Source organism: Pygoscelis adeliae, unplaced genomic scaffold (assembly GCF_000699105.1).
Source record: "Pygoscelis adeliae isolate BGI_AS28 unplaced genomic scaffold, ASM69910v1 Scaffold270, whole genome shotgun sequence".
In the NCBI taxonomy this organism is placed as follows: Eukaryota; Metazoa; Chordata; class Aves; order Sphenisciformes; family Spheniscidae; genus Pygoscelis; species Pygoscelis adeliae.
This window is the reverse complement of record NW_008823916.1, coordinates 297183-313471: the sequence shown is the minus strand read 5'-3', so window position 1 is coordinate 313471 and position 16289 is coordinate 297183. Positions and strand designations below refer to the sequence as shown.

The 16289-nt window shown below is 42.2% G+C and overlaps 1 protein-coding gene across 1 annotated transcript in view; it reads left to right on the top strand.

Annotated features, from left to right (window-relative positions):
• The window catches only part of TNC (tenascin C), a 47536-nt gene that overhangs the window by 19368 nt on the left and 11879 nt on the right, over window positions 1-16289 (top strand). The window contains exons 10-12 of the mRNA XM_009319268.1: window positions 268-540; window positions 2590-2862; window positions 10902-11174. Of these exons, the coding sequence (XP_009317543.1) occupies window positions 268-540; window positions 2590-2862; window positions 10902-11174 (819 nt within the window). The remainder of the gene's footprint in view (window positions 1-267; window positions 541-2589; window positions 2863-10901; window positions 11175-16289) is intronic.

Below are 16289 nucleotides of genomic sequence, written 5' to 3'. Positions count from 1 at the left end.
TAAGCTGCTTTCTGTAAGCAGTCTTTTAGCATTGATGTGGTTATTATCTATTATTACAGTTCTTTTCTTACTGTTCTGTTTTGCCATGTCTCTGAAGAGACTTTACAAGTTATCTGAGGCAGCTGAGAATGTTAATGTGTGTGTGTGGGTGCATCTCCGTGTCACTGATTACAAGTGAAATTCATTAACACGGAACATCATTAAATAATACGTCATCACCACTAGTCTGTAATCTGAGTAACTGATTGACTCTCTGTCCTTATTCAGAGGAGGAACCTGAGCTTGGAAAATTATCAGTATCGGAGACTGGCTGGGATGGTTTCCAGCTCACCTGGACAGCAGCTGACGGGGCCTATGAGAATTTTATCATTCAGGTGCAGGAGTCTGACAATCCCGAAGAAACCCAGAATATCATAGTCCCAGGCGGACTGCGCTTTATGAATGTTACAGGCCTCAAGGCCAACACACCTTATAACATCACACTTCATGGTGTGATTCAAGGCTACAGGACCAAACCCCTTTCTGTTGAAACCATGACAGGTATCTTTTCAAGTCACTCATCCAGTCTCATGGCTCCCTTTCTTTGCAGACAGGGATGCGAGCCAGGGCTATTGCAACTGCTCGGCAAAGCTTGCTCACTTGGTCAACTTTGCATGGGGTGCACTGAACTCATTAAAGCTTGGCTGAACATCTCTGGCATGGAAATGTCTCATGAACAGACTTTCCAATAAGAGTCTCAGTGCCCCCGTGGAGCCCTTTGCTTTTAGGAATGCTTTTTTCCCCCCACCTCAGAACGGCTTGTTTTGTTCCCTTTACTCGCTTTTCTGCTAGTTGACACTAACAGCAAAACAGAACTGGCTGCTGTACGTGCTCGGGAAAGCCCAGATTGCCTTGTAAAATTATAAAAATCTGTTCTTTATAGCCCAGATAATCAAAGCCCAAGAGTATGTTTAGTTTTTACACTTCAGAAGCTACTTCTGAAATTATGCACCAGCTTCTCTGTAAATACAAACTCAGGGGTATAGCGTGTGCATCTGTCTCCAGGGTGAGGACATATATGTTCTCATATAGAAAAGAACACAAGTGAATTCCTACCAAAAGTCGTATCATATATTAAGCCACATAAGGTTGTCAAACAGTCTGAGTGGTCTGAAAAAGATATAATGCAAGAAGACCAAATTCAGCAGACCTACCCTGGCATAAAACTGACCTGAAAGAAGGAGGGTAAGCCCCACATTATCAGAAGGTTGCATGAAACTAATCAAGAGCCACAAAAACAATGTTTTGGCTGATCTTGTGAAAGATGGCAGTTTTAAATGAGAGCTTATCATGAGCTTTGACTGTGAGAGGTAAATATATACTTACGTCTATCCTGTATGGCTCACTGATTCTTCCAGGTACTATGATCATTGGTAATGAACAGGGTATGAATTAATTGGCAATAAAGGGGCGCCAGTGGCTATTCCTTCAGATAATTTCTTGTAGACAATATCTGCTGCCTCTGAGCTTCCTTACAGACCTTTGCAACCTCCTGTGATTGTAAGATGTCCAGAGCTTGCTCATATTTGATTTCCCCAAGCACATATTGCCCAGCACAGAAGGGGATAAAAGTACACATAAGAGCTAAACAGAATTAAAACATTAATGCAGTAGAACTTGCTTGTTTCAATAATGCTTTAAGCAGCTTGGCTTAGGTAGAAATGTGTGTGGACAAGGCACTTGCCTTGGGCTGTGTCCTGCTGCAGGCTAGAAGTCCCGTGCTTTGAGAGTCCTGAGTGTGAGCTGGTAGCAGATTGCCCATTGCAAATAGACAAATGTGGCTAGACAAAGGAGGCTGTACAGGGACAAACAAGAAAACAGACATCATGGCTGTCCTGCCTAAATATGCAATGTGCTCTCTTTTTATTAACTTAATGAAAACAGCAGAAGATGCCCTGCTGAGGTTTTCCCTTCCCTTTCTGGGTCATGCTCAGCACCCGGCTTTTCAAAATTTTCCCTTCTGGGGACTTCCAATTGTCAGAATTTTCTGAGCCTTCCTGTAACACATCAGGGATGTCTACAGAGAGGAAGAAACCCCAAGGCAGCTATCACTGCTTTGCATTTTGGCTCCAGCTCCAAAATTACATGCCAGCTTTCATAGGCTTAAGCTGAAAGGGAAAGTAGAAGAGCAAACAAAACACAACCTTTTCCTTTGGATAAAGCAATAGCTCTAGTTTTAGCTTCTCCTAAAACTGGAAGCTGACTTTTCCAAATGCCCCAGAGGCATTCAGAAAAGTTCTTTTGCATCTGCTTTCATGCTCAGACTTCAAAGATGCATGGCTGCTCCTGGAGGTAAAGGGAAATAACCATAGCTTTAAAGCTTGTTTTTCTTTTTTTTTCCCTTCTTTTTTTCTTATTTAATATTTTGAGATGCTTCCATTTGATTTCTTCGCCTTAGTACCTGTCTGCTTGTAGCAAGCTTTTACTCAAACCCTTTTCTCCAACGGCAGCTTGGAGTGCTGCCAGCATGAGCAGAGAGAAGCACGGCATTTCTGAGCAGGAGGCAGTACAGGGCTGTCCCCTTCTGACCAATGTTGTTTCCCTCCTCAGGAGTGCACCCAGAAGTTGGTGAGCTAACCGTTTCCGACATTACTCCTGAAAGCTTCAACCTTTCTTGGACAACCACCAATGCGGACTTCGACGTCTTTACTATTGAAATTATTGATTCTAACAGGTTGCTGGAGCCCATGGAGTTCAACATCTCAGGCAATTCAAGAACTGCTCATATCTCAGGGCTTTCCCCCAGCACTGATTTTATTGTCTACCTCTATGGGATCTCTCATGGTTTCCGCACACAGGCAAAAAGTGCTGCAGCTACAACAGGTATATAAAACCTACCTCAGTGCTAACTCTCCTTTATTCTAACTCTTCCTTACAGGTTGTGCCCCTTTCCCTGCCCTCAGCTATACCCCATCAGTCTACCCATTGCCAAATCCTCTACCTCATTGTTTGACACCTTCTAAGGAAGACCTGCCGGAGACATTTTGAACTGTGAATGTTAATCCACCATTCCATCCAGCAAAGTCAGTCAATCACATTGTGACGTGATTTCATTTACATAATAAGTTTGCTCTTGTTCAGACATTAAAGTTGGGGCAACCTCTGACACAGATGAGAAGCAAAACAAATTTCCCAAGTAGGACATGATCCATTACGATAGCCTTACAACATGTTTGAATCTGTCACACAGCATAGAGGAGACACTATTTCTCTCAGATAAGCTGATTTCTAGATACATTTTTTACCCTGATTCTCTAAATAGATTTCAGGCACATTTCAGTCTGTGACAGCAGACTCCTACAAGGCAGATGCATTGCTTGAATTCAGCTTCAGAATTCAGTTTACATGGGATGAGAGATTGAAAGAGTCCATTTGACTTGATGTTGGTGCATAAAAGAGGTAGGCATTTAGTTGTTGGCACATTGTGCATCTCGAGGTTTTACAGTTGACAGGTTTTCCAGAAAAGACAGGAAAGTCAAATGTTCGATGTGCTGTAGCCAATTACAGTATGAAAGTGGAAGGAGAGGACTAGACTATGGAAGCAGAAAGTGCATTCTCATAGCAGGCAGATAATAGCTCATGTTGTAATCATTTATTATTGCTACCAAATTTTGCTTTCTGACATGATCGCAGGAAAAGTTATCATAGCAATCTGTCATACCAATATATTAACATGGTCAATGACATTAAGCAGAATATCAAATTTCAGTGATCAGATAATACAGAGTTGCAGTTTCTAGCATCAGCAGATTGTGAATATCCTCACTGAATCATGGGTAACATGGGCAGGGTGACTGCAGGGGTTATGGTATGGAAAACATTGAGAAACACAAGGCTAGATGATTTTTGTGACCTGTGGCTCATATGAACTCAAACTTCTATATTATTTTATTTTGTTGCTTTGGGTTTTAATAATTGCAATACATTTCCATTTGTTTTTCTTCCCATAGTAGAGGAACCTCTCCTTAGCAAACTCACTGTATCAAATGCTACCTCAGACAGCATGTCACTCACCTGGGAAGCGCAGGACAATGCCTTTGACCATTTTATTCTAGAAGTCAGAAACTCTGACTTCCCTTTGGACTCCCTGGTGCACACAGTGCCAGGGGCCTCCCGGCGCTATGTAGTCACCAACCTCAAAGCTGCCACTAATTACACTGTCCAACTCCATGGTGTAATTGATGGGCAAGGTGGTCAGACCTTGACAGCACTGGCAACCACAGGTATTTCACTGTTTCACCTTCCAGGTTTGCTTTTTTCTCTTCTGATTTTTGCTGTCCACCGAACTGCTCCGAAGCATGGCTCCAACTCATCATCGTTCCTTTGGTAAATTATAGGGAGATCACTATGAGGGGAGGCTGAAATAAGCTGGGCTTGAAAGCGCTTGGAAAAAGAGAGATCTGAGACAATGGAAAAGGCTGAAAAAGTGCCCCCAGCATTAAGGGAGTCAGTAGTAAACCATGATTGGTTTCCTTATATATACACTTATCTGCAAGTTCTGTGTATATATAATTGACTTGCTCCAGATGGTTAATATTTTTCACAGAGTATCTTTGCACTTGATCTGGAATAAAGTTCTTGTTCATCCCATCCTCACTTGCTTTGTTGTGGGTGGGAGCCCTTCATGTCTTTATCAGCCTGGAGAGGCACCTGCATGCCATTTTGGTTCTTTGTTCTTAAAACCAAATGTCTGCCAAGACATTTGCATCCCTTGTGGGAGTTTCATGCAGCATGCTAAATGACCAACCAAAACTGCATGGAGTGGTCTGGCCACCTTGTGCTGGTTCTGATGTTCTTCTCCGCCTAGCACTTTTGTGTGTTCCCAGCAGAGAGCAGGGCTCAAAAGGGTAGTCCACCCTTTCTTGATGGTCAGCCCACCACTCTGTCACTTGCATTGCTACCTTTGAGTCTCTAAGACCTGTCTGGTTTCACTAGATGTCAGAGCTTTTCCTGTGGTGATGGTGACTCCAGGATGGCAGGAGACATGCCTGAAGAGATAATTTCAACTTATTTTGCATGCAGTGTTCTTTGGAGTCTGGGTGTCATGATGTGAACATGCCTGACTGGATGCAAGTGGCATGTGAAGGAATGTGGCCATTTCAGGATGAGATTGGAAAGGATCGGTTTGTTCTCTCTGATCTGCATGCGGGGCTCATGGCTCCATGCTCAGTTTCCCTGGGTTCTCCACCCAAGCCTGTTTGCTTTGTGGATATTCTCTCATCTCCTCCCCTGTCTTCAGAAGTACCATGCTTACATGGTGACATATTCACTGTCAGCCATGAAGGCATTGATGGTCACTAGTTGACAGCATGACAACAGCATGTGTCCTTAATTGGGGCCACTTGGATTCACCTGTTCCTAGATATTTCCAGAGAAGAAGGTGGACTATTATTTAAAAGTCTTGCAATGGGAAACGGGAGTAAAAGTTGGAACATCTTGCAGCAGTTCATGTTTTAGTTAAGAAAAGGATTTCATTCTTTCGCTGTTCTCTTTGTTGGTGGGATACATCTTTCTTACTTTTCTCCCAGCATGAAGCACTTAGTCATTTTCCTGTGTCTCACTGGCTGCATTTCCCAAGGTGTTCTTGGTCTATACTTAATTGGCAAGAGAAAAAATAGAAAATCAGCCCTGAGAGCAGACACAGGATTCTCCGACCACCTGACTGCCGGGTCATGTTTGTGCTCTCTCTGTACTCTAATGAATCTTCAATGATTTTATGCTAAATGGAATAGCTTTAAAACATGGGTGAGGAGCTCTCCCCCTCCTATAGCATGAAGGCCAAGTTTCTCCCCTGGCAAGGGAGAGATGTGATTTTGAATTTCCTTTAGCAGAAAAAGAAAGTCTTTGCTTCTTAAAAAAGCGCCCTGACCACTGAACAGTCAGAAAGGAGAGCAACAGCACTGTTGGGGTGGGGGTGTGGTGTGTCAGTCTATCAGATATTCTTTGATTGTGCCTAATCAGAGGATGAGGAACACCTTCTCTGTGGAGTCCAGGGAGGTTTTGGCCTGAGATTAGTGCTGAGATAATCACTGTTAGGACTGAAACTCCTCGTGAACTTCAGGGTCCAAAAATAAAAGTATCTACCACTCCGGGCAACAGAAACACTAAACAGAAGCTGAACTGGGATTTCAAGGATGTTTGGTTTGGACTCACATAATTCCTGCCTGAATCCTACTTTATCTATTTTAGAATTGCTGTGGGTTTGTATTCCCACCAAATTCCCAGTGCAGAGTTCCTGCAAATTCTATGGTTTTGCCACAGGGCTGTATGCTGTTGGTGCTTCTGTAAATCAGGCCCATATTTCATTAGGAAAATTGAGGGTTTTTTTAAGAAAATTGAATGAAAAAATAAATAAATAGTCAGCACTAATTTCAGTGGCTTCTTTCCAAAGCCTTACAAAATAGCTGTTGCAATGTTCCTTTTTTTTTTTTTTCTTCAACCACTGCAAAACAAGGTGAAAACATTCAGCCTTATCTTTAAGCAGCTATAGACCTCCACTGCTATTTCCCCCAGCCCCCCAGAGTAACGCTGTCTTTTCACCTGTGTTCCTTTCTCCTTCAGAGGCTGAGCCACAGCTGGGCACGCTCACACTCACAAATGTTACCCCCGACAGCTTCAACCTCTCATGGACCACAAGAGATGGGCCTTTTGCCAAGTTTGTTATACACATTAGAGATTCCTATGCAGCACATGAACCCCAGGAGCTTACAGTATCGGGAGGTGCTCGCAGTGCTCACATCTCAGGCCTGCTAGATTACACTGGCTATGACATTAACATTAAGGGGACCACCAGTGCAGGTGTTCAGACAGAGCCCCTCACTGCTTTTGTCATGACAGGTACCTGCTTAAAAGTTTGGAGTCTATTTATTGGCTTATAAAAATATATATTCCAGCATGGATTAAAAAAAAAGACTCTCTACAGCACTGAATATCTTGTCCAGCAACAATGTTTTTGTTTGCAAACTTAGTGCAAGGATGGGTCAGAGCAGTCATGTTGAACTTAAAAAAATTTCTGGGAGGAGTACTAGTTTAAAGTGTGTTAAGAGCCCTCTGGAGTCTTTCTCCCATGTCTAATAATCTTTTTTAACTCCTGAAGTTTGAGGGGGAAATTTGCCTAATAGGCAGTAGTTGCATCTGAAGGATCCAGAGGGGACTGGATTTTAGAACACCTCCTGCCCTGTGATGTCTCCTCAACACATCCCTTATGCATGAATATTTTGGCCAGATTTTGACTGGGATCGGTTGTCTATCACATGCCTCCTAGATGATCAAATAAATGCCACAGGGTTCACCTTCTATGTATTATGTGCCCAGTATGTGCTACTAGGGCTTGTCACATGGTCACCCTAAATAGGATTAATGGAGAAATTGAGGCCTTTTCTGTTTTCTCCTCTCTTCATTAACATGCAACTGGGAACACCAGTTGCAGTAGCAGCATCCCTCACAGCATCTGGGCTGTCAGTTTCTCTGAAAGGCAACGTGCATGATAATTTTCCTTAAGGCAAATAGTTGCATTTTGCACCAGCTCTGACCTGCCCTCTGATGACATTTAGTCACATAGTTAGAAGTGAGCAACTCTTTGCCTTCAAAACCCCTGCTCTTTTGCTCCACTGGAGCACAAATGCTTGCTTTTTGAAAATAAACTATGGACATTGGTATTTTGAGAGGAAGCTTCCCACAGCTAGGTAAACATGTGGCACTCTCTGTACAGCAGAAGGATTTACCAGCAGTTCACATAAACTTACTGGGTTTAGAGTGTTGGTGTCACTCAACATCTATCCCAGGAAAACAATTTCAGCATTTTGGGCTCATTATTTGTTTACCCACCTCCCAGAGACCAAACCAAAATATGAATCTTTGGGATTGCTTGATTAGAAGCAAGTAAGCTGCAAAAATTTCTCCAAATTGAGTAAATTCGAGCTGAATCTCTGGCAACCAAATGTGTAAACATCTAAACATAAGGACTTCCAAATTATAAAACTTTAGGAGGGAGTTTTTATGCCAAATTCTAACAGAACATCAATTTCAGCAGTTGTGAAATGTCAAAATCAAACCCAAGACCCTTTCCCAGAGAAAGTTCTGTGTTTAACTAACTGGTATTTTCTTAATATGGAAATTTGAGTGATTGGAAGATCGAATGAGTTAGCTCCTGAGCCAACAAAGCAAGGTTTGACAAATAGTTTAGAGAAATACTAGCAATGCCTGGGATCCAGGGTCAAGGCCATGGCTTAGCAAAGCCAGTTGATCTTCCTATTTGACTTGTCAGATTTTGAGTGAGCAAAATACACTGAGAAACTGTCTTGTGAAAATGTGGCCCTTTTTTTTTCAGAGACTTGGTGGGAAAGTTTTGAGGAGTTGATCCACAGCCTCTAAACTTTGACAAATTCATGCTGATGTGAAAAAAAAGACCCCTCACTGGAATTTCTTTAAGTTGTCAGCATACCACACTAGCAGCTGCCTGCGAAGTTCTTTGGACAAATTATTGCTCTGTTCTGCAGTCATTAGCCCCTGCCCTTAGCCAGTGCAAACTCTGGCTTCTCTCCTATCCCCTGCAAAAAACAATCTTGCAAGTATTTAGTGCTTGCACTGGCTATGAACCTGACTGGTTAATGTCCTGCTTCTGGCAGTTCTTCTGGCATCTCTGACCCCTCCACCATTGAAAAGAAAAGCTGGAGATATTCACGTGAAGTAGGGAGGTAAAAAAGAAAAATACAGGAATTGTGAATGCCAAAGTTGAGGCTTGTCCCTAAAGCACTGATGGTGGAGACAAGTGAAAGCTTTATGCATAGCATTTCTAAAACAATTTTGGTTATAACTGTCTTACAGTGCATGTATAACAGAAGAAATGTGCTTGCACAGTGAGCTTGGAAGGAATTTCAGTGGAGCTTGTGAGATGAGATGCTGAGACACCCTTGGTGAAAATTAAGAATTGAGCATCTAACTTCTGGAGGCTCCATTGAAAATCCTAGTCTTGTGGTCCTGGCTATGCACTTCTATTAAATCCATACTTTGGGGAAAAATGTGATATATGTTTGGTGGAATCTGTGACACTTTCTAATTTGCAATGTTTTTCGCTTCTTTTTTTGTGTGTTTTTGCACCTTCCCTTCTTTTAGAGGCCATGCCCCCACTGGAAAACCTAACTGTCTCTGATATTAACCCTTATGGGTTCACAGTATCGTGGATGGCATCGGAGAATGCCTTTGACAACTTTCTAGTAGTCGTGGTGGATTCTGGCAAGCTGCTGGACCCACAGGAGTTCCTCCTTACGGGAGCCCAGCGGCAACTGAAGCTTAAAGGCCTTATTACTGGCATTGGCTATGAGGTTATGCTTTATGGTTTTGCCAAGGGGCACCAAACAAAGCCCCTAAGCACTGTGGCTGTTACAGGTATTTTAATGTGAACAAATTGTCCTCTTCCACCCTTTCTTTCTTGCTTTTTTTCTCACATGGAAGATGTTTCATGCAAACCATTTGCAAAGCAAATCTTGGCTTTTGCATCCTTTTCTGCATCGTGGCTACACATAACTCCTCATGATTGACAGGTTCACCAATGAAATTCTGTTCCATTTAACTTGATGTTTCCCTTTTGTCTTTATGAGGGATCCTGTAGAGGCGCATGACGTGGGTTGCTGGGTGAAAGTTTCTGGTATGGTCATGCAGGTACTTCTAACCGAAGTCTTTAAAGAAAAATTGCTGCATGTGGGAGCTCGTCTTGTTAACAGCTGCTGGGCACATCAGCATTCTCCAACTTGCCAACCATCAGGACCTTCGGGAAGAGTCATGGATTTCTTGCCCATGGCCTCCTTTCTTTCACGTTCTGTGTGGGTTCCACCCAAAGACCATCGAGTGTGATCATTGCCACCCATAAAGTTGGCATCTCTCTCTCGAGAAAACCTTAGCTCATGTTTTCAACCTCATCATAGCTGCCGTTTTCCAGCAGCACCTGAGCTTTCTTGAAAAATCATTGCAGACCGATTCCCTAGCCCCATAACCATCAAGTCTCATCTGCATGTTGCTGTCTATGCAGCAGTAAAGCTGGGGGTTACCTGATTGGAGGTTCGTGAGAAAATAAATAGGAATGTCTTTCTGTGGAAGAAAGAAGTGCATTGGAGATGCTGTAAGACAGTAACCACTCCAGTAGCATTTCTCTAGGTAATGATGCCTGACGATACTGAGCTAAAGATATTTTGCAGGTAATTAATAACTTACAGCTCCTGGGATCCTCTTGAATGGGTTCTTTCACTAAAGACAGTAGGTCTTGCATTTGTATTTAAGTGTGCTGTTTAGGGGATGTGAATTTTCATGATTCCCCTTTGCTGTTTCAGCATTTGTTTAATGTTGAAGTAAAGGATTCATCTGATCAGAAGCATCACAGATGCCAGAAGTGCATGAAATAAGGGTTTTGCATGAAGAAAAATACTCTTTCAGGTGGCTTCTATGTTGTCTTCCTAACAGAGAGAGACCTGACAATACTACAGGCATGCCTGCGGTTCTATAACAAGAGCTTGTTTTTATCATACATAAAGGTTTCACATAGGTAGCAAGGGAGAAATGCACATGAAACTTACTACTAGCATGTGTAACTTTGCATGTCAGAGGCAAATGGTGTATGTCCGTGCAGTGGATTTGCTATTAAAGAGTGAAAGTTTGAATGGGCCTGCACACACTCATATATATCTTCTTCAGTATGTGTATAATGCTAATAGTCGTCTTTTTTTTTTTTTTCAATAGCTGGCAGATTGTTTCCCTTTCTTTGAACTGTGGTTGGATTCTTGCAGTGTGTTATATCCAGATCTCAGGCAGGACTCTAATGAACTGATTAAAAAATAATCTCTTTTCCCTACTGCTATCTTCTTTTTTAGAAGCAGAACCCGAGGTCGACAACCTTCTGGTTTCAGATGCTACTCCAGATGGCTTCCGTCTGTCCTGGACTGCAGATGACGGGGTTTTTGACAGTTTTGTTCTAAAAATCAGGGATACCAAAAGGAAATCTGATCCGCTGGAACTCATAGTACCAGGCCATGAGCGCACCCAGGATATAACAGGGCTGAAAGAGGGTACTGAATATGAAATTGAGCTCTATGGAGTTAGCAGTGGACGACGTTCCCAACCCATAAATGCAGTAGCAACCACAGGTATTGCCTTTGCAGTAGGAAAAGCGTAACATGTTCACGCCTGTTTCTTTCAGCATCTCTCCTTTTCGTAGCCAGCTTGAGCTGTCACTGAGGTGTTCGAACTGTCTCCTGCATGTCCCTTATCCAAGTTACTGGGTCAGTGTGGTGTCGTTATTTACAATCATCTCAGATTCCTTACCTTCATCACTGTCTATTTAATATGGTTTTATTTAATTACTTTCATGATCTGGAATTAGGCAGCAGAGTCTAGCAATTCAAGCACTGGCTTTGAGGGCCAAGAAATATTGTCTCTGTATCAGCCTTTTTCAGTGATTTCCTGCAACTAATTACATATCACCACTGCACAACAATTTACCTCCCTAGAAAAGAGGTATGACAAAATGAATTTACCAGAGCTATTGAGAAGTTTATCTATGGCTTGATCAGCAAAGGACTAAGCACCATTAACTTAGACTGATCTTACCAGGAGCAACATGTGCTCGATAATTCAAAATAAACTTGGGTTTCTTGCAAAATCAAAGCTTTGAACTCCCTCAGCAGAAGTTGCTACATATTCTCATTCTTGTCTGTCAAAAATCCTGATGTAAATTAGCTTAGTGACTTACCCAGGTAAAATCATCCAGAAAAAAAGATGCAGGTATGACTGCCAATTCATGCCATTTTGGTTTAAAAATACCAAGGCCTTAATCCTCAATTGCAGCATGCCAATTCCACAAAGCTGGAGTTCTTGCCTTTCATAGTCTCACATTAATGAAGAAACATTGTAAACATAACTGCGAATGTCTTGTGTCTGAAGTTAGCCTAAACCTATATAAGTTTCTGAAAAATCTCTACCAGAACAGAGCTTCATTTTCTCAGTGCAGGGAGAAGAAGGAAGTTTTTGCTATTTGTAACTGGAGTATTTTTTCTTCTATTATTTTTCTATGAAAATATGCAGATACTAGTCAAGTAAAAAGTTCTTGAGGTTTAGGTTGAATTCCTTAGAATAATTTAAACAAAAAAAAAGGTTCATAATTTGAAGCATTTCATTTTGGCACTTTTGAATGAAGCTTTTCAATTTTTTTCCACCAAAATCATGGTTTCATTTTGAAACATATTTAAATCTAAAGGAAATGAAGCAATGTCCTGTGACCCAAATGCACTCTTTTAAAGATTTTGAGCTTGCTGATATGAACACATAGTAATTTCAAATCAACCTAATTCCAGGAGGAGGGGAACGAGAAGGGGACAGGTAAGTTCAGTGTGTGAGGAAGCCAACAGAAATGCATAAAAGAGTTATTTGCCCAGCTGTAGCAGTGTACTCCAGACAACACACAGAAAAGGGACAACAATAACTCAGTATTGAACAGCTTTTCCTGAAACAGCATGGCCTCATGACTCATCTTAATGTCTGTGGTGCCAGTTGTTAGCATGGAAAGGCACATTTCTGACCAGCTCCGCTGATTGCCATCACATCCCTTGAATAAACAGCAAGGGCATATATACACTCACCCAGACATTTACATGAAGCAGAACATGCATCCATCACAAGCCACCTTTCTCCAGGCTCATGCGGGTTGACTCATAATGGAGAAGGGTGTTTAAAGTCAACTGCACTTGTTAGCAGCATGTCCCCATTTTCACTGACTTCCAGGATATTTATGGTAAACCACTAAGAGTTGTCATTTTCCTCATGACTACATTCTTATTCTGTTCTTTCAGGGAGATTTAGCACGTCACCTACTGAAGTCAATAGCCCAAAAGATGTTTGTCAGATGTAAATAGCCCATGGATAATTGATAATAGAGCTGGAGCCACAAAAATCCAGCTAAATAATTCAGACTGCAGGTTACACACATTGGGTAGCTGGGCCACCAAGGCATCTAACAAATTTCCTTTTTAGGAATTGATGATTAGACAAACATATGTATATTTATAGCATTTCCAGCCTGGTTGCAAAGAAATATTTCTATCCCTGAAGGGGGTAGCTTGGGCAGGCTTATATTCAGCCTTACTTTATTCTGGCCTGTGTACAAGTTACGAGTGAGCAAGGGATAAATTAGCTAGAAAGTCTTTAACTTTAGTAGAGGAGGTAGTAAAATAACAGTTGGAACAAAGCTAGCAAACAGACCAGCAAACCTAAACCAAACACTACCATGGAAATTAAGGCAGGAAAATAATCTAGATTGAAAATCCTTCTCTGTATTTATCACTCACAGCTTGCCCCTTCTTCCCTACCTGGGCACGTACCCTTTTATACAAAAATACAGTCTTCAGGGATCAGGTCCTCAACTGGAATAATTGGTGCAGTTGAGGGAGTCTGGTTTGAGCATCGCCAAGCAATCCTCTCTCAGGGTCTGACCTCTTTTCTTTGTACAGCAAACCACCCACCCACCATAAGGAAGGAGGGGGAGGAAAGACCTTGCAGTGTTCACCTTTTGCTGCCTTGTCCTCCTCTGTGGTTTCCTTTCCTTCTTTCTCTTTTAAGAAGTCAGCAAGGCAGTTGATCTAGTGACAGCCATGGGCTCTGGATGTGGAAAGGATGAGTAGGGCAGGACTGGCATTTGCCATTTTCTTTATGTAGCTTGTGTTGGTCCTGCAGCTGGTAACTTGCCCGGAGGCTGAGATGAACTCCCTTGCTCCCATCACACCAGGAATGTGGTGTGAAACCGCTGGGCCTGGGAACTGACAATGAAGTCATATCTTCCCACACCCATCACAAGTAGTTCTTCCTCCATTATTTATTCATATGTACAAGTGAACAGCAATAGTTTTCCCCCAGAACTGCTGATGATTGATAATGTTATTAAAAGGTTATCCTCTTTGGGGTGATGATGGTACCCACTCTTCTTACCCTCTGCATTTTTCTGTCACTTCACCCTCATCAACTCTGCTGTGATAGAAAACATTAATCATAAAATCACTGTAGTGCAAGGCAGCATCATACAGATCTGCAGTGTCTAATCAAATTGGCACAAGGGAGTTTGTCCACTGCTGCTCTCAGAGGGACAGTCAGTGTCTTTTGGAAAGTCATCTGTGTAACGTCTGTTAAAGGTGCAATTCAGCCCTCACCGGGGGACCACAACACAGCCATGTGCCACTTAATATCCTTGGTAGAAAGCGTGGGTCTCATGCTGCTACTTTCCTCTTCTTCTAATGGTGTTTTGTCACACCGTGACAGCATTTTTCATCTGAGAGGGTCACAAAACACTTCACATGCTCTTTATACGTGATAAATGCAACCTGATGCTTCCTGTTGCTTAGGAGAAGAAAGCCAGTGAACATACTCCTATAGTTTGTTAGTAATGAAAGAACATTTTTTTAGCAAAAAAATCCCCAAAGAATAGCAGCTACTCGGGTATCATGGGTGCTTTAGCAACCTCACAGGAAAGTTCTCCGTCTCTCATACAGCTAATGGGGAATGATGCTGGAGGATAATGCTAATTACCTGTATCTGCCCAACAGATGAACTGAGGTTTTTTATGAGTCACAAGACGGAAGCATGCTGGCCATTTTTTATGCCTGCTTAATTTTGGCTTTCAGGTAGCTCAAGAAGATGGTTTCATTTGCTACTTTTTAATTTCCCTGTGCTCAAAGGTACCACTGTCTTACATCTCTGGGACTCATTCCAGGACTGATGCTTGCTCTGATGGTCCATTGTACTTTCTTTGCCAGGTTTGCTCCCAGGAAAGTAGCTGCAGTTGGGGTAGTTGGGGATGTGGAACTCTCACAGAGTCACGGCTCTTCTTACTACTGTTTGTTACGCAGTTCACCTGGTACAGATAACAAGCATGAAGCCCATGGAAGTGCGCACAGCAGAGTCCAAGTGGGATGCATTTTATGTTCTGGGAAAGGCTGAAATTCCCCATGTGTATGAAAACTGAGTGCTGGTCCATCTCTTTGATCTCCAGAGTCATCACTAGAACTTTTCACCAGTTACTAAGGGCACCTACAATGTGAAGCAAAATCAATGTGATTTTCACTTCTCTCCCTTTCCCAGGTTTTCTTTATGCTCTTCTGTTTCCTTCAGACTGTACCTAAATCAGTAGCAACTTTGTGTGCCTTGTAGCTTTACTAATTCCACCTTGCTTTCTTCCTTATCTTTAATTCTTTTCTTTCTTTCTTTGGCTTTTCCATGTGAGCAAACCCCACAAATGCAACATGTCTAGTGAGCTCCAGAGAAATAATTTACATTTCTCTTGAGAGCTCAGTTGTTTTTCTTTCCTTGCCTTTCAGTTGATTTAGTGCATTGCTGCTAGAGCTTTGGGGACACATGGAACAAACAGCCCTCTGACTTCTTTCCCGCAGGCACGTTCTTTCCAAGCTATTTCAAGCACAGTCACTTTTTTTCTCCTCTTGCCCCCCTTCCCTGCCCTCAGCCAGTCTCCACCACTCTTAATGTGGCTGATGTTTGGTATCTCTCCTCTTTGTGCTAATGGCCTACTCTGTGTGGGCTGTTTATTTTTTTAACACATGTCAGGGTTGTTTTGGTTACAGTCAAAAAAGCAAATTGGAAGTGAGATACTCAGCGTAAATTTTGAAGTGGCACATCTCTTTACCATGTCCTTCCAGAAGCTCTTTCCATGCTTGTTTTGCAATAGCTTAATTAAGCCTTAAACTGGAATGTTTCAGATGCGTGTTGGTTTGCATCTTAAGATTGGCATTTTGGCAAAACTTGGGCTTTGTTTGCCCAGCTTACTGATCTAATTTACATGGGCAAATGTAGCGCTCAGGTTTATACAGGGAAACGCTGGGTTGTATGACAAAGAGCTGCAGTGGAACCACAAGTGCCTTCCTCATGATGGTTGTACTTGGATGTCCTCTGGATGGATGTGTTTGAATGTACCTAAGAAAACTCATGGTCTCAGATAGAGATTCCAAGAAGAAAATCTTGTTGCTTCTACTTTGAAGCCAACAGAAGCTACAGCAGTCAATGCTTGAGAGGATGGACCCCTGATGAACTCACGCAACTGAGTCCAGGTCTTTTTTAGGCATCCTATAGCAGAAACTTTATGCTCAGGAAGAGAGATGTCTCCACTGCTAAGGGCTGCCATTGCTGTGGGTCACAGATAGGGCTCTGAGACTCAACAGAAAGTATAAAAATCATCCAAGTGAAACTGGGGTAGAAAAAATTAC